The sequence below is a fragment of the Mytilus californianus genome, unplaced genomic scaffold, assembly GCF_021869535.1.
Source record: "Mytilus californianus isolate M0D057914Y unplaced genomic scaffold, xbMytCali1.0.p SCAF_3, whole genome shotgun sequence".
NCBI classification, from domain to species: Eukaryota; Metazoa; Mollusca; class Bivalvia; order Mytilida; family Mytilidae; genus Mytilus; species Mytilus californianus.
Genome location: NW_026262679.1, coordinates 125,610,336 through 125,635,215, shown reverse-complemented (window position 1 = coordinate 125,635,215; position 24,880 = coordinate 125,610,336). Strand labels below are relative to the sequence as shown.

The 24,880-nt window shown below is 33.8% G+C and overlaps 1 protein-coding gene across 2 annotated transcripts; it reads left to right on the top strand.

The window, feature by feature from the left end:
* Positions 1-324: 324 nt before the first annotated feature.
* LOC127736093 (MICOS complex subunit Mic60-like) lies at positions 325-15,246 on the top strand. Of its 2 annotated transcripts, none has more exons than XM_052246612.1 (11): positions 325-429; positions 2,666-2,772; positions 3,625-3,798; positions 4,857-4,947; positions 5,239-5,398; positions 8,620-8,759; positions 9,972-10,069; positions 10,367-10,629; positions 12,643-12,866; positions 13,622-13,850; positions 14,529-15,246. In XM_052246612.1, the coding sequence occupies exons 1-11, from the start codon at positions 391-393 to the stop codon at positions 15,146-15,148; spliced, it is 2,145 nt and encodes a 714-aa protein (XP_052102572.1). In that variant the 5' UTR covers positions 325-390; the 3' UTR covers positions 15,149-15,246. The 2 variants fall into 2 exon arrangements, with proteins under 2 accessions (XP_052102572.1, XP_052102571.1); XM_052246611.1 differs by having other exon boundaries at positions 5,236-5,398.
* The last annotated feature ends 9,634 nt before the right edge of the window (positions 15,247-24,880 follow it).

Below are 24,880 nucleotides of genomic sequence, written 5' to 3'. Positions count from 1 at the left end.
ACTGTAAATAAAATTAGATCCCACGCACGCGCGGCATAGTAAAATCAGTGCCCGGCACGTTATCATCAGTATGTTGATGGAGTGTTGAATTATAAAGAAGAAGGAAACAGATCTTAAGTAATATTACGTTCCATTGGTGCACAGAAAATAAGATATACAATATGATTCATTAGTTTAGTTAAGCTTCTTGTTGTTTTGTTTTAATTTGTTGATACCAAACTGTACATTGTGGTGCTTTAAGATTAAAATTTATTTTGTGGTATTTAAGTTTTATCCGTTACATTTCAGATTGTGGACAATCTTGCAAAGTTATTCATCTGCTGAGTACAAAAGTCGTTGATGAAGGTTACCGGAAGTCAAATTGAAGAGCCGGTGTCCTACTGATTAGCAATGTGGAGGACAACATCTAGAGTGCCCCCCAAAATCAAGGTTAGCAACTGGACCGCAGATGCAAATTGTCTTTTTTACTAAGGGTTCCCTTTTGAATTGATAAAAATCAGTACTGGACAACATGTCATGCATTACTGTTATAAAAAGGCTTACTGGTCTACAGGGGGCCCTTATTTAATAACGATCTGTGCTATGGACTGCTTAATGAATGAACATACTGTGAAAAAAACATGTTTCTCAGTTTGTCCATTGATTTTTTCCCAGTGTGTTCATTGGTTTTATTCCCAGTATCTCCGTTGGTTAGGTAGTGCATATCATTTGGAAATTAAGATTTATATCCACCCATTAGAATTCTTGCAATCCATGACAACTTGCCCTATTGCCAAATCTCCCTAGATCAACTAGCCCCAACCTCCTACCAACTTGCCCCACTTTCTACCAACTCGCCCAGTCACTCATGTTAACCTACTCACCCTAATCACGAAAAGGGTTTAAATCATGCTGAAATTAGGCCTGCAAACTCGCCCCACTTATGGTCCCGCTAATTTGGCCATACTAAATCGCTCTACATATGAACTATATTGTAATCCGGATGATCATAGGCCTACAAAGTCACCCCACTATTGAAAAGTAGTTTAATACCATGAATACTGATGAATAAAGGTCTGCCAAATCACCCACTTATGGAAAAAGAATTGAATTCCACTGAATTTAGGCCTATTAACTAGCCCCACTCATGAGAAGGAGTTAAATCCCACTGAATTTAGGCCTACAAACTCGCCCTACTATTGAAAAGTAGTCTGGTCAATATATTAAATGGGTGTTTTATCTTTATTAAACTACTTTTCATAAGTGGGGCGAGTTTATTAGGCCTAAATTTAGCAGGATATGACATCTTTTCTTTAGTAGGGCTAGTTTGCAGGCCTTAATTCAGTGGGAATTAACTCCTTTTAATTGTGGGGCCATTTGGCAGTGGGGTGAGTTGTCTTGCTTCCTAACCATTATCAGCCGTATATTTCATATTATTCTTATAAAGTTCACATTTACCCAAATTTTCAGATTATCTATTTATAAAGACACAAAAGAAGAATACATGTTACTGCCAAAACTAAATTTTTTTCTCTCAAAACTGTGGACACCTTGTGCTATTTCATTCATTCTGGTTTTTCAATGGTGCAAGGTAGTCTAAAACTGACTAGCCTAAAATAACCATGTGATGGCAGGTCAATAGAATGGTATTTTTTATGCCCCACCTATGATAGAGGGGCATTATGTTTTTTGGTCTGTGCGTCCGTTCGTCTGTCCTGCTTCAGGTTAAAGTTTTTGGTCAAGGTAGTTTTTGATAAAGTTGAAGTCCAATCAACTTGAAACTTAGTACACATGTTCCCTATGATATGATCTTTCTAAATTTAATCTGAACATAGAAAATGATAGTGCTAGTGGGGCATCCATGTACTATAGACACATTCTTGTTTAATAATGTTTTAAATTAGAACTTGTGTATTTACTTAAATTGTTATATAAGGGGCCTCGGTGGATGAGTGGTCTAAGTATTCGAACTACTGTATCAATAGCCTGTCAACACTGAGGTTGTGATTTCAAATCCCACACGTAGCAGGTGCACTCGACTCCAATCTTAACATGCTTAATTGACTAGGATTGTCATTTTTCCTACTGCAGGTCTGTGGTTCTCTCCGGGCACTCTGGCTTCCTCCACCAATAAAGACAACTATGAAATAGCACTATTGTGTTGAAAGTGGCCTTAAACAACAATCAATCAATCAATCTATTTACTGGTATATGAAATTAAAAAATATACTAAATATGATATAGTATGTGTATGTTTCTTACCACAACTGCAACGAATAAAAGTAAGATGCAAAATCAAACTGGCAAAGTTTACGTCTTTCTGTTCAATATTCAACCCATCTTTAATTCTAAAGTGGTGAAAGAGAGCTAGGCTGGTAGGTTAAAAATCATCTCTTTGGGTGACAGATAACAAAAAACATTTTCTGGTCTGTTGTATATATAAAGTGCTATATATATACATGTATTCACAACAGACAGAAAAGAATATCCAATACACTTATAATCATTGAAATCAGAGTCATTAATGCAACTTGTGACAGTCCAGTCCACTAAAAATCCAAATTATCCATTCATTTTTTTAAGTTTATAGGTCCAAATGTCATAAAGTATGCTTGAAACATTTGAATCTCGATAAGATTTTGAGAAACATGAGAAAGATTTACTATTAATTTTTGTTTTGTTTTAGATCCATGGAAGAAGATCTAGATGTACAAAGCCACCAGTGGTTCCTCAACCTCCTCTATCAACACCATTTGAAGCTCACCCACCACAACAACCACCACCACCACCAAAGTATAGTTTATCTATCAGCAGGATAATACCTGTAAAGCAAACTCATCTACAAAAATATTTTGTCAAAAATTCCCAAACTAAGTGGTGCTGTCCACATGGATAGATTATTGATGGAATTGGTTACTTATTTAAAAAATTTGAATGTACTAGACACATTTTGATAGGTATTAAATAACATCAATACTCAACCAAGTGTAATTTGCGTATATACATACCATGCATATAGAATATATACAATAGAAGGAAAAATAAGTGCTTAGGAAATTAAGATATATATATATATATATATAAGTACGTCTGAACCAGTGACGACTCTACAACAGATTTTATCCATCGGATCACCAGCAGTGATGGTGATACAAGGCTGAAAATACATTCTGTATATATATATATATATACTAGGACTAGGACATCATAATCATACTGATGAAGGATATCTGTTATCCGAAATATTTATAGATAATTACATTTAATGTTTCCTTTTTTTGTTATTGGTGTTGTTTTGCACACTTTTTATGCGTTTATATAATATATTTGTTGTGTACATGTATCGTTACTCGTAACGATCCAGTGCCCTCGTGGGAAAGATCGTTGACTTATATTCAGACGTTTTATATATATATACTAGTATATATAAAAATTGATACAAAAGATACAAATTTGATGCATATCAGACATAAACTTCTGATACACCAACACCACAAATAAAACAATTCGGGTAGTTGGCTACATTTAAAAGTAATTAGGGCAAGGGAACTGAAATTGAATAAACAGAACAGCTGACATCATTTTACACACTCCCCAAATAATTGAGTAATGGTATTTTTACATGTACAATAATATTTTTTCCAGGAAAGGTGGAGGTTTCTTCAAATTTCTTGGTGTGACAACATTAGCAGCTGGTGGTGTGGTTGGGTATGCATGGTATGATTCTAACTTCAGGAAACAGATTGAGGACAATGTACCATACAGTAAAGATGCTTTTGATGCACTGTTTCAGTTAATACCAACATCAGAAACTCCTAAGTAAGATAAAAACGGATATGTAAATCACATAAGTAAATTATTATTAAATATTAAAAGCACAAAATATTTTAGTAGAATATGTACATTCCAATGTGTATGAAAAAAACAACAAAAAAACACCGTTATATTGTCTTACTGAATGAATGTTATCCCTGTCCTACATGTTAAAATGGAGATTATCAAATTTACTTACTTCCATAGTGACCAACAGTGTGATACTTGCCTTAAACTGTTTATACACAATATTTCCATCACATGGTGGGTACACATGTTCAATGTTTTAACATTATATTAAACATAGAGTTTTTTCCCTTAGCCATTATTTTTTTTTTACTTATATAATATAGTATAGCTAGAGATTGTCAACTATGTACTTCAATATTGAAATATGTGGTAATAACTTGTAAGCACAGCTCCTCCTTATTGGCTAGACTAATTTTGATGAAACTTTACACAGTGGTATAACACTATCTGAGGATATGCATAAAAGAATATTATCCATGAACTAGATGTTAAAGGGGACTCTGCCTCCTAAAAACTGTAAAACTGTTTGTGCTCTGCTTTCTTTTTTATAAATTTAGTACTTTATATTTTAAAGAAACTAAAAGTATTGTGGGTTGAGGGTCTTCCTTTTATTAGTTCACACCCAGTTCTAGTTTTGTTCTATTTTCAAGGACTGCTTCATTTAAATGATTGTAGTTTAATTTCCTGACCACGTGAAGTGCCTTTGTTCAGAATACTGTAATCTAACTAATGCAAGAGTGATTTATTTTCTGGAATTTTTCGAATAAGAAAATTACGTGAATATAAATCATGTAAATGTCGCAAATATGTAAAACTTGGATCCTCTCTCCTATAAATCCTTAAAAAAAATATTAGAAAATAGCAAAAATGAATTGCCACAAAGTTGGCTAGAAAGGGCTAAACATGAAATAAAGTATCCTCCGAAACAAGTTGGTAAAGTAAATACAAACAGAATTTTAGATACAACTGTAGTAAAAATTGAAGTTTGATTTATTGACACAATAGAGAAACTACAAAAACTGATTTTTTTCCAGGAGCACAGATAAACCAGGTCCCCTTATTCCAAATATTTCTCCTAAACCTGAAGAAGAGAGTAAAATGAGAAGGAAAGTTCCACAAAATCAGGTATGTATGGTTTTTGTGTGATATTTGGATTCATAAATTCCATATGGAATGACAGTAATAGTTTTTATGTGTCAAAGGTCAAGTCGAACTTGAAATTCTTTTCTGCCATCTAGTGTTAACTGTGTTTTGTAGTATATTTTACATTGAACTTGATCTTGATTGAATTTCTGTCTGCCATAACATAGCTCATGTGTACTGATATGCTTTTGAATTTCATTATTCATAAATTGATAAACTATTAAATCCATATTTCATTTAATATTCAAATTAAAGTGTTACATTTCTTAGCAGTCTGATATACCACCTATGCCAGCTCCACCCATGACTTCCCCACCCCCTGCAGCTACCACTCCTGTTGCCACTCCAGTAAAGACAGAAAAAGAGAGAAAGAAGGAGGAAGCAGAACGAAGGCTGAAACAGAAAGAAGCAGAAGAAGCTGCTGAAAATGCAGGTATGGATTGACTGTAACCAAACAATAAAGTATTGTTTTACAGGCCAGTTATTTTAAGCAAGGTTGTATGAGGTGGTAAAAGTACTTTAAAGTAACATGAATGATTGGTGCAGATGGATGGGCCTCAGGGAAAAGAGGGATACTAGTTTTGTGTAATCAAGTCCTCTCACTGGTTAAAACCTAGAGCCTTCAAACTTTCTCAAATGTTTGTGCATTGATAGAATATGTTAGTAGTTAAAACAATTGATTCGTTCACAAAAAGTTTATGGTGAAGAAATCATCCGTAGCGGAGGGGGCATTAAGTTTTACCCTTGTCCGTCTGTAAGTACGTACATACTTACGTCCCAAAATTGGTTTCCGTTCTCTAACTTTAGTTTGCCTCAACCAAATGTTATGAAACTTATACACAATGCTTATTACCACAAAAAACAGATCAAGTTTGAATTTTGGTGACGTCACTTTTACTGTTCTAGAGTTATGCCCCTTTACAAATGGAAAATTGCTGAATTTATCGTTTCCGTTCTCTAACTTTAGTTTGCCTCAACCAAATGTTATGAAACTTATACACAATGCTTATTACCACAAAACACAGATCAAGTTTGAATTTTGGTGGCGTCACTTGTACTGTTCTAGAGTAATGCCCCTTTACAAATGGAAAAAATGCTGAATTTTTCATTTCCAATCTCTTACTTAAGTTTGCCTCAACCAAATGTTATGAAACTTATACACAATGCTTATTACCACAAAACACAGATCAAGTTTGAATTTTGGTGGCGTCACTTTAACCATTCTAGAGTTATGCCCCTTTAGAAATGGAAAAATTGCAAAATTTTTATTTTCTTCTAAATATCAAGTAACTTTATTAAAATTGGAGTTATCTTCCTTTGTCCATTATTATAGTTGAATCAACTACAATCAATGCTTTATACAATGCAATGTTTAATTTTGACTTCCACTGATAAAACACAGATCAAGTTGAATTTGGGTAGTGTCACTTTAATCATTATTGAGTTATGCCTCTTTATAAATCGAAAGATTGCAAAATTTTTAGTTTCCATTCTGTAACTTAAGTTTGCCCCAACCAAACATTATGAAACCTATACACAATATTCATTACCACAAAACTAAGATCAAGTACAAATTTTTTGTTTCCGTTTTCTAACTTTAGTTTGCCTCAACCAAATGTTATGAAACTTATACACAATGCTTATTACTACATAATACAGATTAAGTACGAAATTTGTTGGCAACACTTTTACCATTCTTGAGTTATGTCCCTTTATAAACATAAAAATTGCTGAATTTTATGTTCCATTCTCTAACTTTAGTTTGTCTCAACCAAATGTTATAAAACTTATACACAACCGTTCTAGAGTTATGTGTGTTTACAAATAGAAAAATTGCTGAAATTTTAGTTTCTGTTCTCTACTTTAGTTAGCCTCAACCAAATGTTATGAGACTTACACACAATGCTTACGAGTTGCGGAGGGTATAATGTTTTTGACCCGTTCGTCCGTCTGTCTGTCTGTCAGTCCGTCCGTCAGTCCTATTTCTTGTCATCGCAACTCCTCTCAAACCACACAACAGAATTTCACGAAACCTTTTTAGATAATAAGGACATACTATGTAGTTGTGCATATCGACAGGAAATTACGATTCAATTTTTTTTCTAGGAGTTACGCCCCTTTGAACTTATTTACTTTAATGTACTACTGCAACCTTTTGTCATCGCAACTCCTCTCAAACCACACAACAGAATTTCATGAAACCTTTTCAGATAATAAGGACATACTACGTAGATGTGCATATCGACAGGAAATTACGATTCAATTTTTTTTCCAGGAGTTACGTCCCTTTGAACTTATTTGCCAAATATACTACTGCAACTTTTTGTCATCGCAACTCCTCTCAAACCACACAACAGAATTTCATGAAACCTTTTCAGATAATAAGGACATACAACGTAGATGTGCATATCGACAGGAAATTATGATTCAATTTTTTTTCCAGGAGTTACGCCCCTTTGAACTTATTTGCCAAATATACTACTGCAACTTTTTGTCATCGCAACTCCTCTCAAACCACACAACAGAATTTCATGAAACCTTTTCAGATAATAAGGACATACTACGTAGATGTGCATATCGACAGGAAATTACGATTCAATTTTTTTTCCAGGAGTTACGCCCCTTTGAACTTATTTGCCCAATATACTACTGCAACCTTTTGTCATCGCAACTCCTCTCAAACCACACAACAGAATTTCATGAAACTGTGTAGATAATAAGGACATACTATGTAGATGTGCATATTGACAGGAAATTATGATTCAATTTTTTTTCCGATACAATTTTTTTTTCTTACACTTATTTTATTTCTCCAATGACAATGTGGGGACGTGGGGTATGTGAGCGCGCTCACTAAGGTTCTTTAATTACCACAAAACTCAGATCAAGTTCAAATTTGGGTAGCGTCACTTTTACTGTTCTTCAGTTATGTCCCTTTATAACTATATGATATGCAAGCGGGGGCATCATCTGTGTCCACATGTGGACACTATCCACATTTATTGTTTAATGCTTCTAAGTTCCAACTGCATAGTTCCAAGATGGATACTCTGCACAAAACTTTTACTCCCTTTAAGGGGCATTAGCTATCGAATTGAGCTATTCGAGGTGAACTACGAAGACTGCCGACGGTCATATAACCTGATATAAACATAAATATAGATATGAATAGATAGCGAACACGTGCAATTGGATTTTTGTAAGTCTGTTTGATTTTGTATTACAGGTTTGAAAAATATGTTAATCATCGTTTTTACCTGTATAAGAATGAGTTTTTGTGGAACAATCAGTCAACCAAATAGTTTACCATTGTTTCACTTTCAATGTTGACATTCTTTTCCTTTTAAAAGCTCATCTCGCCTAGTTCATGTGTTGCCCATCTCTAGCTAAGGGGTTAAATTGAAGGTCACAAAAATACGGATTGAATGAGGTCGAATTATTCACTTGCAAGTGAATAATTCATCAGCGATGTTTCTTAGCTTATTTTGACAAAATTGAACCAAACTGGCTGCCAAAAGCGAATTATTATTTAACTATGTCACTTTCATTAATGATTTAAGAAAAAAAATCATATTTTATTTCTCGTAGCTAATGCCCCTTTAAGACATTGTCTCTTTAATAAATTAATGATAACTGTTAATTTTGCCTTTGCAGCTTTAGAAGTTTACATAGAAAATATGACAGACAGGTGTAACAAGATCATTCAACAGGCTTTAGAAAAACAAACTGAAGTTATCACAACCACTAAACAACATAATGAGGCCCTGAAGAAAGCCATGGATGACACATCTGAGGTTTGTTTTACTGATTGCATAGCCCGGTCCACACATACTGGTCAACATGGTCAATGTCTCTTATCTTACTTTGTCATTCTATTTTTTATCAGCAACTCCTCCTAAATCACTTGACATAAACCATCAAATTTACAGACTCTTGTTTAGGACACATCAAACACTTTGAAAAAATAATCCATTATTGTAAATCATAGATCATGTAGATCAGTCATGCAAATCTAGTGGATATTATATCCATTGCGCCAAAGTTGAGGGTATAATGTTTTTGAACTGTCCCTCTGTCATCACTTTGCCACCTTTTATGTTTTAATGAAATAGCCCACAGCTAAGACATGTGACAGAGTTTAACTAGTTGGACATTTTGAAGAAAAAAATTGCTAAAGTTTGGGTCTCATTATGATATTTTTATCAAAATTTTTATGGATGTTTTTGGTGTTCATTTTTTATCATGATCATGACCAATGTACATGATTATTTTGAAAATTACAATGATTCCATAGTTTTACACTCTTGCATAACCTTTTGTACTTTTATAGTTTTCACTGTCTTCAAACTATATATCAGATTACATATACCTATTCATTTTGAGATCACTGTGTCAAAGGTCAATATTACTAAAATAGACTGAAAAAGATTTTTAGATAAAGGTCAATATTACTAAAATAGACTGAAAAAGATTTTTAGTTAAAGGTCAATATTACTAAAATAAGACTGAATGAGGTACAGAAAAAGATTTTCGAGATAATAACTCAAGATCCTTAAATGGAATTGCAAATAAACAAGCATAAAAAATTATATGGTTACATATTAGTGATCAGAATCTAGGGTTGGTCATAGCTACTAAAATAGATTGAAATTAGTGCAGAAAAGGGGTTTCCAAGTAATAACCTCAGAACCTTAAATTGGATTGGACCCAAACTTGCAAATATGGTTTCATATGAAAGGAAGGCCGCTATTGGTTCAGAGGTCAAGATATCAAGGTCATAATTACTGGGTTTTTTTTAAATAATGCAGAAAAGGGAGTTTCCCCAATGATCAACTCAAGGACCTCTTACTTGGGTTCCTAAATTCCTCTTGTTAATAAATTTTTAACATAAGTCTTGATGGATAAGTGTTTGAATTTCGTAATTAAAACTCCCAACTATAGTGAAATGAGTGGAGACCATTTTGCTACTGAAAATTATTTGTATAGTTCTATGTCCTATATTACAGATTCTGAATAAAGATAGTCAGTGGCAAGAGGTATCCTCTGCATATGGAGCCAGGCTTGATGCTGTTACTTCTTCTGACAGACTTGTTACTCAAGCCAGGTAATAAGTAATCCTGTTATGACAACTGTATGACTTCAAAATGAAAACAAACAACTTACAGATTTATAGATACTGTCAGACTAAATAACAAAAATGTCTTAAATGTTTTGAAATGGAATTTAATGAATTATTCAAACTGAAAAGTCCTATTTTACAAAAAACAAAGTTAACTTATTAATTTGGCTTTTTGAAATTTTCTTTGAATGTAGACGTAAAATCACACATTTTTTTTTTCCATTGTACTGTTTTTATTTGTATGTGTCTTTAATAAACACTTCATTTATTAATCTTTTACAGAGAACAATTACAAAAATTAAAGAATGCCATCACTGAAGGGAAATCACAAGCAATGACAAAGAAGAATAAAATTCTGATCTCAGCACAAGAAACGTTCAACAAATTAAATAGTGAACTGAATAAGCAGGACTCACAGGTGAAGAAGGTGGAATCCCAGTCTAAAATGATGTTAAAATATAAAGACCTTGTTGAACAAGGAAAGAAACAGTTCCAGAAAGAGTTAGAGAGTATCATGCCTGATGTTAAACTAGGTCAAGCTAGAGGTAAATACTGTTTAGAGAGTATCATGCCTGATGTTAAACTAGGTCAAGCTAGAGGTAAATACTGTTTAGAGAGTATCATGCCTGATGTTAAACTAGGTCAAGCTAGAGGTAAATACTGTTTAGAGAGTATCATGCCTAATGTTAAACTAGGTCAAGCGAGAGGTAAATAGCATTTAGAGAGTATCATGCCTGATGTTAAACTAGGTCAAGCTAGAGGTAAATAGCATTTAGAGAGTATCATGCCTGATGTTAAACTAGGTCAAGCTAGAGGTAAATACTGTTTAGAGAGTATCATGCCTGATGTTAAACTAGGTCAAGCTAGAGGTAAATACTGTTTAGAGAGTATCATGCCTGATGTTAAACTAGGTCAAGCTAGAGGTAAATAGAGTTTAGAGAGTATCATGCCTGATGTTAAACTAGGTCAAGCTAGAGGTAAATACTGTTTAGAGAGTATCATGTCTGATGTTAAACTAGGTCAAGCTAGAGGTAAATACTGTTTAGAGAGTATCATGCCTGATGTTAAACTAGGTCAAGCTAGAGGTAAATACGGTTTTTGGTAGGAAATACAGGGTTAAGAGGCCACATTTATTGGAGGATCATAATGCTGTCAAAATAAAGGTATTTCTTAAACATTTTAGACAAGGAAGCACATTTAGTCACACTCAGTCAGTGCATAAGGATAAAATAGATCAGTGTACAGATCAATTCTGTAACTATTAAAGCAAGGGTTTAATGTTCTATCAAGACTGAAAATGATATCAAATTCTATTTAAATAAAACAAGGATATTCAAAGAGCAGAGGTAGGACCTTTTTAGGAATTTGGGATTGAGCAGTTTAATTCATGTGAATTTGGGAATTATTTCATGATGTGGAACGAACACATTTTTTTTTAACTGAAATTCAGGATTTGGCATTTATTTTCTCAGCAATTCAAAATGGGACCCCTCCTGCCTCCCCTCTTTGAAGTAAAAGTTAATATTTTCTGACAAAAAGTAGCTGCATAAAACATTTTATAAAAATTTTGTGAATTTTTTTTCTGTTTTGCAACAGTCATCTGATAGTGTATAGGAAAAATTGAGGGATACTTTTTGCATTTTGTATACAATATGAAAAGAATATACTGTAAATTCTGAATTTTTTGCACTGTTTTTATTATTACAAAAATTGTGATTGGTTAGGTGTTGCAAAAATAAAAAATAAAAATTCTGGTTGCATTATTTGCATGCAGCATTTCCTGAAATTGCAACAATCTATCTTGCATGTTAGCATTGTTCAACATCCGCAATAATAAATATATGCAAATATTTCTGAATTTAAAGTACACCAAATTAATTTAGCATCACTTATAAATGAATAACCCTCAAATTAGTACTGTATAAATCAATTTGAAGGGCCTATGTAGAAAAGCCCAACTATCTTAGGTCATCTTTCATGTACTAGTTTTACAGTCCATGAAAATACTGGCTAAACTGTTTGTAAAAAAGTCAAATAAATTTATGAATGGGTGCATCTTGTAAAATTAGCAGGAAAATAATGTACTATTATATAAAACCTGGGTAGAAAAAAATCACTTCAGTACAGGTATAAATAAACAAAAATGTGTACATTAAGGTGGTAGATTTTTTCTAGCTTTCTCAGTTGTTGTCCATTCGTTTGATGTGTTTGAGCTTTTGATTTTGCCGTTTGATTAGGGACTTTCGTTCTGAATTTTCCTCGGAGTTCAGTATTTTTGTGAATTTACTTTTTTCCTAAGGATCAATCCATTGAGAGGATCTATTCACATTGAGATTTGTTTACAGTTTTGCCTTATTTTCATAATTATTATCTTACTATAAACTCATATTTATTCCCAATTACAAAAAACTTCAAAATAACAAAATATGGCTTGTGAAACACATTGACAAACTTGCAGGAATTAAAAAAGCCATTAATCCTTTATAGTGTATGTATGTTATAATGCTGATTTTGTTACTAAATTATATTTTTGAAATGAATAAAAACGTCTTTTTTAGGTAAAAAATTAACAGAGGAAGAATTAAATTCATTGATTGCTCATGCTCATAGAAGGATTGAACAGCTTCAGAAACAGCTTGCTGAACAGATAGCTTTAGAGCAACAAAGAATACAGCAGGCTTTAGAGCAACAAATACAAGAGGATGACAGGCTATCTGACCAGAGAGTGGCCAATGAACAGCAAAAACTTAAAAATGAGTTTTTAATACAGAAAGAAAAATGGGTAAGTTTTCCAAATTAAATAGTATGGTTATACTGTAAATTTAGAAATTAATGCATTCATTTATTATTGTGAATCCTTGACCACTGGTAAAAAAGCTACATCTTATAAATGAGATTGCAAATCTTTTATGAATGCAAGTTTTTATTATTGCGCACCTGATACTCTTGCATTTTTACCATCAATAAAAACATCGCAATAATTTCTGAATTTACAGTATCACTCAGTTTAAGTATTGTTCAATAAGCTTAACAAATATTCCTATCAATCTTTAATAGTAATTGGCTTACCATAAACAATCAAATACCAATTACATATATTCTATTGTAGTTCTATAGTCACAGAAGGAGGAAGAATTGTCAGTGTCGAAGTCATATAAATAAATCATAGAACTGAAAGAAACTTAACACTATATGACCTTTTTATTTTAATACTTTGGATTCATGATTATTAGTGGCTAACTTATTTTTGTGGATTTGATGTTAAAGGTGAAAAGTTCATACTTTTGCAAAACCAAATATCTACACAAATACAATTTTTCCTCAATCTATGAAAATTAGTACCCAAGAAAATGAAGTAATCCACAGTATCTTTTGGCCATATTCACATTGTAAAGGAACGTTTCAATTTTGTTACAAGATTTTTTTGTTATCAGTGATAATAAACTCAGCTGCAATTTTCCCTGTTTTTTTTTACCATTGCAAAAAGACGTATAGTGTAAATACCCAAAAAATATTTTAGAAAATGTTTGATTTCAGGAAAATGATTCTAGGGTTATGTTTGAACAAGAATTACGTCAGCATTTAGCCAGACAAGCAGCTGCACATAGTGATCATTTGAGGGATGTACTTAAAATACAAGAAAAGGAATTAGAGCAGGTTTTCGAAAGAGAGTTAAATACCAAACTGATTGAGGAGCGACAGAGCTTTCATACTGAAGTAGCTAACTGGATTGCTAGATTGAGGGGGATAGAAAGTGCTGTAGAAGGTAATCTTTATAATTATTGTAGTACATTGTATTTATTTAAACATTTTGTTCTAGATATTTTTGGGTTCAAATCTTGTTCACTAATGGATGCAACATATTTTAGATCATCTGAGGTCACTGCATAGGATTGTCAAGGTCATGAAACATGTTGAAAAGGCTCATCTTGCATGGAAACATGTTAATAACAAAATTGGCCAACACACTGCACCTAAATTATCATTTTCACTCCAAACAATGTGAATATTTATATTAAGTTTTAGATATATCTATATCTTGTGAATTGGTAATGTTTTTGGTTGAAACTAATAGTAGTATCATTTTTATAGCCCCTACCGCGGCCGAAGGGGCATTAAATTTTACCCTTGTATGTCCATTCTGTCTGTTGGTCCTAAAGTTAGTTATGTTCTTAACTTTAGTTTGCCTCAACCAAATGTTATGAAACTTATACACAATGCTTATTACCACCAAATATAGATCAAGTTCAAATTTGGGTTGCCTCACTTTTACTGTTCTCAAGTTATGTCCCTTTGTAAATTGAAAAATTTCTGTATTTGCAGTTTATTTACAAGGGGGGGGGGGGGGGGGGGCATCTGTGTCCCATGGACACATTCTTCATTGTTGTAAGAGATACTTTATGTACGCTTTTAAAAGAAATATTTTTTGGAAACTGTATTTCAGGAAGGGCTGAATCAGAGAGAGTATCACGGAAAGCACAGCAGCTCTGGTTGGCCTGTGTAGCACTTAATAAAGCTCTGATGCATGGAATAGAGGATATAGAAGTTTGGGAACTTAAAATTAAACCACTAGCCAATGAAATTGCAGCTGTATCTGATGCAGCTGGAAATCATCCTTATGTAAAAGCAATTGTGAAAAGTATCCCAGAGGTATCATACAAGAGGGGAGTGTGGACTGATGACAGTTTGATCCAAAGATTCAACAAAGTCCACCGTGTGTGTCGGAGAGTTGCCATGATAGATGAGACAGGTGGTGGTCTCGGGAAATATTTCTTATCCTACATTCAGTCTTTCTTTATTTTTGAATCTGTATATGCAAGAGTAACGAGTGATGAAATAGAACTAGACAAACTATCTACATACCAAATTTTAGCAAATGCAAAATATTGGATGGACCGAGATGATCTGGAGATGGCTGTTAGATATATGAATCAGTTACAAGGAGAAGCTCGGAGAGTGGCAGAGGAATGGTTAAAGGAATCAAAATTACATTTAGAAACAAGGCAAGCTACACAAGCACTCATGGCATTTGCATCAGCCAGTGGTTTGGGAACAATATTTTAAACATTGTAACTTACACTATTTAAATATTTTATAAATTAAAATTATGTTTGAAATAATGAAAGAAAAATATAAAAAAAGAAATAAAGAATTTTAAATTCTTTTGTTTGTGAAAAAAATTGTTAAAAATATCAAACTTTTCAGTGTTTCATCCCTGTAAAGTCTGGTATTAGTAAAACTAAAATAAAAAAATCACATTGTATTAATGAAGTGTATAACAAAAACCTAACCACTCTGACATTCCATACTTCAAAGTATGTATACTCACAGTTCCAGTATCAATGTACACCTATGTACACTCACAGTTCCAGTATCAATGTACACCTTTATCATTTCAAGTGGTATGTCCAACTTCTGTGCTCTTGATCTCTTGATCTATGTTTTGATTGGCTTGAATTTGTTTAGTTTCAAATATAAAAATAGATTTAAAGTTGGATAAAAAAATATCTGGCTAGCTCATTTTTGTCAAGCCTGTGACTTTTGTCGCAGAAAGCTCGACAAAGGGATAGTGATCCGGCGACGGAGGCGTTAACTAACTTCCTAAAAGCTTAATATTTCAGAAGGTAGAAGACCTGGATGCTTCATACTTTGTATATAGATGCCTTATGATATGAAGTTTCCGTCTGTCATATGTCCATTGTCCTTGACCTCATTTTCATGCTTCAGTGACTACTTGAAAAAAAAGTTAAGATTTTTGTAATGTTAATAAACTTAATTTCTCTCTTATTATGAGTAATAAGATAACAACATTTGGTATGTGCATACGTTGCAAGGTCCTCATGCTTGTCAGACAGTTTTCACTTGACTTCGACCTTATTTCATGGATCAGTGAACAAGGTTAAGTTTTCGTGGTCAAGTCCATATCTCAGATTCTATAAGCAATTAGTCTACTATATTTGGTGTATATAATGATTGTAAGGCGTACATGTCCAACTGGCAGGTGTCATCTGACCTTTACCTCATTTTCATGGTTCAGTGGTAATAGTTCAGTTTTTGTGTATTGGTCTGTTTTTCTAATACTGTATGCAATAGGTTAACTATTTCGGTGTGTGGAGATATTTTACGATGTACATGTCAGTCTGGAAGGTTTTATTTGACCTTGAACTCATTTTCAAGGTTCATTGCTGAATGTTAAGTTTTTGTGTTTTGGTCTGTTTTTCTAATAATGTATGCAGTATGTCAACTATGTTTGGTGTATGGAAACATTTTACGATGTACATGTCAGTCTGTCAGGTTTTATTTGACCTTGACCTCATTTTCATGTTTCATTGCTTATGTTAAGTTTTTGTGTTTTTTCTGTTTTTTTTAAACTTTAATCAATAGGTCAATTATATTTGGTGTATGGAATGATTGTAAGGTGTATATGTCTGTCTGGCAGGTATCATCTGACCTTGACCTCATTTTCATGGTTCATTGGTCAATGTTCAGTTTTCCTGGTTAACTTTGTTTCTTAGAAACTATAAGCAATAGGTCAACTATATTTGATGCATGGAATGATTTTAAGGTCAACATGTCTGTCTGGTGGGGTTTATCTGACCTTGACTTCATTTTCATGGTTCATTGGTCAATATAGAATTTCCATGGTTTGGTCTGTTTCTTTTATACTAGAAGCAATAGGACATCTAAATTATGTGTATGAATGATTATATTAAAGGTGTACATGTATTTCCGGCTTGGTTTATCTGACATTGACCTCATTTTCTTGGATCATAAATGTTGATCTGATACTTGTAGTAAAACTTTATAAGTAAGACTATCAAAATAAAATCAATGGTCAGTATAGTAGGTGAGACATTTCAGCATGTGCACTCTTGTTTTATGAAATCCCTGGGTTAATAGAGTTGAATCATCTTCATAATGATTTAGTTTGTGATACTGTAATTTATGTAAGGCTTATTATAAATGTATAAATTCTGTTAATTTACCAATGTAAGCACATAAAAAATGACAATTATAAATTGTAAAGTGAAACATCAGCACCTATGAAGGGAGAAAACAAAATGAATGACATTGGTATTCATCACACAATAAGCAATGTGCTGTTTTGATTTTTATAAGCCTGTCTTATAAGATGGGATGTTTTACGGTATACCAATGTCCATCCATCAGTCAACACTTAATACCATAACTCAAATTCACTTTAACCAATTCTCATGTAATATATACAGTCCGCCAAAAGTTAAGCACCACCTATTTTTATTGCATCGATTTTTTTTTCATTTAAAAAAATCAGGTAATCCTCGAAAAAGAGAAAATATTCATGTAGCAATTTTGCTAACATATGCAAATAAACAAACCGTAGACTTAAGTTTGTGCACGTATGCAGGTTCTATGCATTTGAAATTTGCGTTCATAGAAATAGCGATAATTACACAAATCAGAAACGGATTTTAAGTTTCACTGTGATTTTATTTTTTTACAACAACTAATCACCCAATATCATAAAAAGTCTCTACAAATAATCTTTGGTATGTTCGGCAAATTTCATGTCAATATTTAAGTCAATAGGATGTGTAACACCCTCTCTTCCGGTACAGTTCCATAACACGGAGTCTCATACTCTGTACAAGCCTTCTGAACTTTAGTTGAGCAAATTTATTCCATTCAGCAATAATTGCGCTTCTTAAATCGCTAAGATTTTGCAAAGGTGGATCTCTGCGATTGAGATTTCTTCCAATGTCATCCCAGACATGTTCGATAGGGTTCATGTCTGGAGACATGGAAGTGTCTGGAGACATGGAAGGCCAACAGATAGTGTCAATGGCTTCTTGCTCTTTGTACTCTTTGTGCTCGGTTACAATCCTTGCCCTGTGTGGTCTAGCATTGTCGTACATGCACAAGGGTTTTGAAGCAAGTGGAGGATTATCAAACTGAGGGACTACAATGTTTCTAAGCACCAAATCCCTGTATGTCTGTTCGTTCATGTTACCCTGCAGAATATGCATACCCACCTTACAACAGTATGAGAAGAAACCCCATACTGTAACATCACCAGCAACATATGCAGTTGTTGGGCAAATGTTGTTTTGGTCATTAGCAGTTTTATTTCCACGACAAACTGGTATTCTGCCGTCTATTGGTCGTAACAGAAACTGACTCTCATTTGACCAATGAACATTTTGCCAGCTTCTCATGTTCCAGTGTCGATGGTCATTAGCCCTTTGAAACCTGATCATACGGTGCCTGGCTGTTAGAGTAGGTCTCTTGACAACATAGGTAGCCGCTATGAAGTCGACGGACCAATGTTCGAACACCAACATGACCACCTTGACGCCAGTGGTGTCTAAGTTGTGGGATAGGAGTAAATGGGTTGGCTTTAGCACAACCAATAAGGAGTCTGTCATCACGATCGGTAGTTAAACGGGGTCTTCCGGACCTTGGTCTATCATTTACAGTTCCTGTGTCAACATGACGTTGAAAGAATCTGACAATAACGGTATTATTAACATTATGCAACTAGTGCTCCTACCGGCATTTGACATGTCAATTGCTTGTCAAGGTTCAGTCACATATAACTTACCCCTTGCCATATTTCACAGTGACTTGGTGAAGATCAAATTTCACCTGTACGCGGGACAGTAGGAAGATGATTTAAAGGCATCGAAACAGTATTCGAAAAAGTGCAGATGACCTTTAATAAAAAATTGCTTGGAATGTTGATCGGAGTTTATTTTTTCTGGTTGTAATGAATTTTCTTAGTGTATGTTATAAGCAATTCATAACATCAAACATGAATATTTTTTTCGCAATAGTTAAAAAAAATATTGCCAGTTATATTTAGGTGGTGCTTAACTTTTGGCGGACTGTATATATACAACATTAGGATTGACAGAAGAAAGTTACTTTTCAGCTATGCCATTCCATAGCTACAGGTTTGGTTTGTCCACAATAATTATACTGTAAGGGTATTCTAACTCATGGTTTTCTAAAGAGCAATTTTTCTCTCATTTGCCACGAAACGGAAGGCGAGACATAGGTATTGCTTTTCTGGAGACGACTTTTGTTGTCGTCATCGGTGTCAACAAATGTTATGCTTTCTGCTTATGTTAATTATAAGAACTATTTCTGATAGATCAATGATATTTTGTATGAAGATGCATTACTGTCAGTACATAGTTTGACAACTATTTTGAGGCCCTACCCCCTAGGTCATGGTACAGTGATTTGGATTAATTAGCAATATTCAATGTTTCTGCTTAAGTTAGTTCGCCAGGAACTACTTACAATAGACAACAATATTTTCTATAAAGTTACATTACTGTCTGTACATCTCAGTTTGTTCACCATTTCGAGGCCCTGCCCTCTAGTTCATGGTCCAGCCACTTTGAATTCATTAGCAATATTGCAGGCGAGACATATCTCTGTGTCAACAGAGAATATTTGCTTCTAATTAAATGCCTTCAAAATGTCCAATTTTATTTTTGCAACAATCTCAATATGCACAATAAAAGTGTATCATGCATGAGCTCTTGGTGCAGCTGTTTATTATACAAACGAGAAGGTGCACAATATCCCTACAACGTCATACATTGTTAATCTTATGTATGTATGTATATGCAGGATATTCAAGTAAATTGTTTGGAGGGTATGTCCCATTAAATTTGTTTTAAACTGGTTTTAAACTGTACCTATTTTTCTTTAATAATAGTTACAAAAGGTGTCTTGGGTTATAATATATGTTAGACTCAGATCAACGTCCAGTCTCTAATCAACGTCCTTTTCCTCAAATGTACATCCATGTGACGGCATGTTCTCTAATAAGTGTTTAATATTTTTACCCTCTAATTGACGTCCAATGTGACATCATATATTACTAAAACGACGTCCGGTTGATCAAAGTCTCCTCTAATCGATGTCCAATATCATAATAATTCACTAAATATAAACAAGACAACCACCGAAATATTACATATACAATTTGGAATCATGACTGTTTCTCTTACAACAAGAAAAACTGTGGTCCGTAGCGCTTCATATATTGTATTAGCCTTTCTGTGGTCTTTCTTTTGGTTTTTTTTATCATATGCACTAAATCATCTTGCTCTCGCATCTTCTAAGGTAAACAATCAAATCAGCTGATATCCTGAACATTAATTCTTATCATGGTCATAGAAATATAGACCCAGGACGGTCATCACAACTCTCACGGATAATCCAAATTTTAGTTTTGTTATGACTATTGTAGGTCCCCTTTTACTGTTTTGTTGCTTTGCGTTTGTTATTTACTTGCATAACGGCATGATGGCCCGAAACTTCTCGGCGTTTTGGATCCTTCACTGCTTATTACTTTTTTTACCTTTTTTCTCTAAAAACATATCCATCATTAGGAACTGTGTCTTGTTTCATTATTGAGCCGTCAATGACGTCTTTTAGTAAAGTTGAGACGTCATTACAGCGGTTCCGTAGAAAGGACGTCGATCTGATTGGCCAAGAATTGGATATCGATTTGAGAACAAAAAACAAAAGACGTAGATTCGAGTGACATAGAATTGGCCATCGACTTGTAATCTTATTTTATTATGACGTCAGATTTTACGTCGATTTGAGGAACGAACGTCGATTAGATACCAAATTTTTTGATCCGAGTCTTACATGTATTTAAAGGAATATGGTTTTACAAAAAAATAATAGATATTGATAGAATAACAAATATGGGGTTCATGAACATGGGCTTTAGCCAGTTGTATTAAAGAACAATCACATGAAATATTGGGTGATAAGTAAAACAAAACATATGTTAGCCTACAAATATCCCCTGAAAACAACTGCAGACCATTTAGTATAGTTTTTTTATTTGCAATCATGCCCCTGATCCAACAGAGTTGAATACTGGTTTCTTTAATTCAGTTTGATAAACCACATGTCTCCTGTATATTCCAGCCGTATCCATTCAGAGCATTCCACTGGACTTTTATCCATTCAATCACTAGAGATACAATTTCTACCGCTTCACCCTGTTGACAACATATATATTCTTGACATTGATGATTGCATAAGAAAGTTTCTTCACATTTTTCTCTACTACAAATAAGAGGTTCTTGTTATTTGTAAGCTTTACTGTGTGACACATTGTCAGATAGTTAAACCTACTCTATTAAATATTATTGCTATACATGATCTATAACATTCACAGTCCTACATTTTGTCGATACCTATATTTTGGGCATTGCACAATGTCATGTTTAACTCTTTAACTTTTTATGACGTCTTTACACTAAAACCGATTGGATGATGTGTACTGATTGATGTCAGTCCTAGTCTTGGATACTGGGACTGTTTTGTTATTAGTTGTTATTAGCTTTGAACAAGCTTTCAGTAACTGTAAGTTCTCTCAGATATGTACTTTGTGTCCTTTTGTTAGTTGTTTTAGTCCTTTGTATTGATTTGATGAGTTAAGCCCTCTTCAACAGAATTTTTAAGTTCTTATATTGTGTTGTTACACCACTGTCCCGGGTTAGGGAGTTGTAAACTCTGCCACATTCTGTATGTGCCTGTCTCAAGTCAGGAGCTTGTAATAAAGTGGTGTTTTTTTTTCTGTATATCATATTTGTTTTTCGCTTATTGTTTTGTACATTAATTAAGTCATTAGTTTTCTTGTTTGAATTGTTTAACAATTGTCATTTAAAGGCAGTATGGGTTTGCTTATTTTTGAAGGCCGTATAGTGACCTATAGTTGCTTTCTTCTAAGTCATTGGACCTCCGACGACATCTTACCTTTATATGAAGCCTTCAAGGTCATCCCTTATAAACAAAAACCGTTCTTGTAAAGTCACCATTATTCTCCTTGTCCGTCTGTAATACTTATGTGTTCATGTTTGTCTGATACATGCATGTTCTAAACATTGAAGTTTATAAATCATGTAAATGAAATGTTTGTTCCTTTTTCTAATCAGCTACAAATAAAAGCGCTTCAACAGTTTAATATAAGTACACTAAACCATGTGCTTATCTGATTTTTATTGTCTGATTCAGTATGTATTTCCTACAATGCAAACGAGAGAGTTGGTGTATAAATAAGTGTTTTGAATTCAGTATTAATGTGTTAAAATTGCCTGAGGATTGGTCATGTATAACTTAAGTAGTTTACAAAACATGGAGTTGACATGAGGAAATACACGAGGGTAAATTATGCGGAGACATGCAGGCAGATGCCTCCTATAGCTGGCAGACCAAACAATTATAATGGTAATAAAAGCAAGAAGGAAAAGAACCACAAAGAAAAAAATTTATTTATAGAAGCTGAAACTCTTGCTTTAAGTGGCCTCTTTTATAGAGCATGTAAAATCGTCAATAGGAATGAATTAAGGATCAACAAACCGGCTAACATCTGAATGTCAAATGTAGTAGGGCAAATACTGTAGCTGAAACATTGGAAACCCAATTCAGGATAACAACAATTATCCAACTTGTTGATCACACCTTCAAACATTTAAACAACAGATGCCTTCTAAGTCATTTGGTCATTGGAAATCCGACCACATCTTACCTTTATATGAAGCCTTCAAGGTCATCCCTTATAAACAAAAACCGTTCTTGTAAAGTCACCATTATTCTCCTTGTCCGTCTGTAATACTTATTTGTTTGGAACTATTCAAAGGTCAACTCTCTTCTAAGGTCAGATTTCTCTCGTTTTCATAAATTGCCTTTATATACAGGTTTGAATGTGTTCATGTTTGTCTGATACATGCATGTTCTAAACATTGAAGTTTATAAATCATGTAAATGAAATGATTGTTCCTTTTTCTAATCAGCTACAAATAAAAGCGTTTTCAACAGGTAAATATAAGTACACTAAACCATGTGCTTATCTGATTTTTATTGTCTGATTTAGTATGTATTTCCTACAATGCAAACGAGAGAGTTGGTGTATAAATAAGTGTTTTGAATTCAGTATTAATGTGTTAAAATTGCCTGAGGATTGGTCATGTATAACTTAAGTAGTTTACAAAACATGGAGTTGACATGAGGAAATGCACGAGGGTAAATTATGCGGAGACATGCAGGCAGATGCCTCCTATAGCTGGCAGACCAAACAATTATAATGGTAATAAAAGCAAGAAGGAAAAGAACCACAAAGAAAAAAAATATATTTATAGAAGCTGAAACTCTTGCTTTAAGTGACCTCTTTTATAGAGCATGTAAAATCGTCAATAGGAATGAATTAAGGATCAACAAACCGGCTAACATCTGAATGTCAAATGTAGTAGGGCAAATACTGTAGCTGAAACATTGGAAACCCAATTCAGGATAACAACAATTATCCAACTTGTTGATCACACCTTCAAACATTTAAACAACAGATGTGCCATGGAACCAAATTGAATGCTTTATGGATGCCATTTATTTCCACGGTATTTCCAAAATTTGATGAATGACATTCTAGATTTTATCTTGATGAATTTCGAAATGACATCCCATAATATAAGGACTCACCCCAAGAGCTTCACAAAATAATTTAAAAGACACAATATCAAAAAGTCCCATATAACAAGCGATTGCACATCCTTCCAAAATAAAATAAAAATACATGTATTATTGTTTCTTTTAGCGCTGTCTGTATGTTCTGTAGTTCTGAGCGAATGTTTCCCGAACATTGCCGACTTAAAACTTGAAACAGATCAATAATGGTCACTATAAGACTGGGTTGCCTTGCTAAAATACACATATGCACACAAATCATTTTTTTGTCTCAACTGCGACGAAAGTCGCGGAAGGCGAGACATAGTTGTTGCTTTTCAGGCGGCGGCGTCGTCAACAATTGTTACGTTTTCTGCTTAAGTCAGTTTGATAGGAATTACTTGTGATAGATCGATGATATATTCTATAAAGTTGCATTACTATCAGTACATATTAGTTTGAAGCCTATTTCGAGGTCCTGTCCCCTAGGTCATGATATAGCGACTTTCAATGAATAAGCAATTTTCAATGTTCAGTGTTCTGCTTTTGTTAATTTGACAGGAACTACTTGTGATAGATCAATGATATGTTCTATAAGATTGTTTTACTATCAGAAAATGTCCGATTGACGACTATTTCGAGGCCCTGCCCCTAGGTCATTGTCCCGTGACTTTGAATTAATAAGCAATTTTCAATGTTAAGTTTCCTGCTAAAGTTAGTTTGATAGGAACTTCTTATGATAGACAAAGGTATTTTCTATAAAGTTGCATTACTATCTGTACATCTCAGTTTGTTCACCATTTCGAGGCCCTGCCCTCTAGTACATGGTCCAGCCACTTTGAATTCATTAGCAATATTGCAGGCGAGACATATCTCTGTGTCAACAGAGAATATTTGCTTCTGATTAAATGCCTTCTAAGTCATTTGGTCATTGGAAATCCGACCACATCTTATATTTATATGAAGCCTTCAAGGTCATCCCTTATAAACAAAAACCGTTCTTGTAAAGTCACCATTATTCTCCTTGTCCGTCTGCAATACTTATTTGTTTGGAACTATTCAAAGGTCAACTCTCTTCTAAGGTCAGATTTCTCTCGTTTTCATAAATGGCCTTTATATACAGGTTTGAATGTGTTCATGTTTGTCTGATACATGCATGTTCTAAACATTGAAGTTTATAAATCATGTAAATAAAATGATTGTTCCTTTTTCTAATCAGCTACAAAGAAAAGCGTTTTCAACAGGTTAATATAAGTACACTAAACCATGTGCTTATCTGATTTTTATTGTCTGATTTAGTATGTATTTCCTACAATGCAAACGAGAGAGTTGATGTAT

Coding starts and splice junctions, on each gene's coding strand:
- LOC127736093 (XM_052246611.1), top strand. CDS start 391: ATGTGGAGGACAACATCTAGAGTGCCCCCCAAAATCAAG. Junction 2,773..3,624: donor CAACCACCACCACCACCAAA/GTATAGTTTATC, acceptor TATTTTTTCCAG/GAAAGGTGGAGGTTTCTTCA. Junction 10,630..12,642: donor TAAACTAGGTCAAGCTAGAG/GTAAATACTGTT, acceptor CGTCTTTTTTAG/GTAAAAAATTAACAGAGGAA.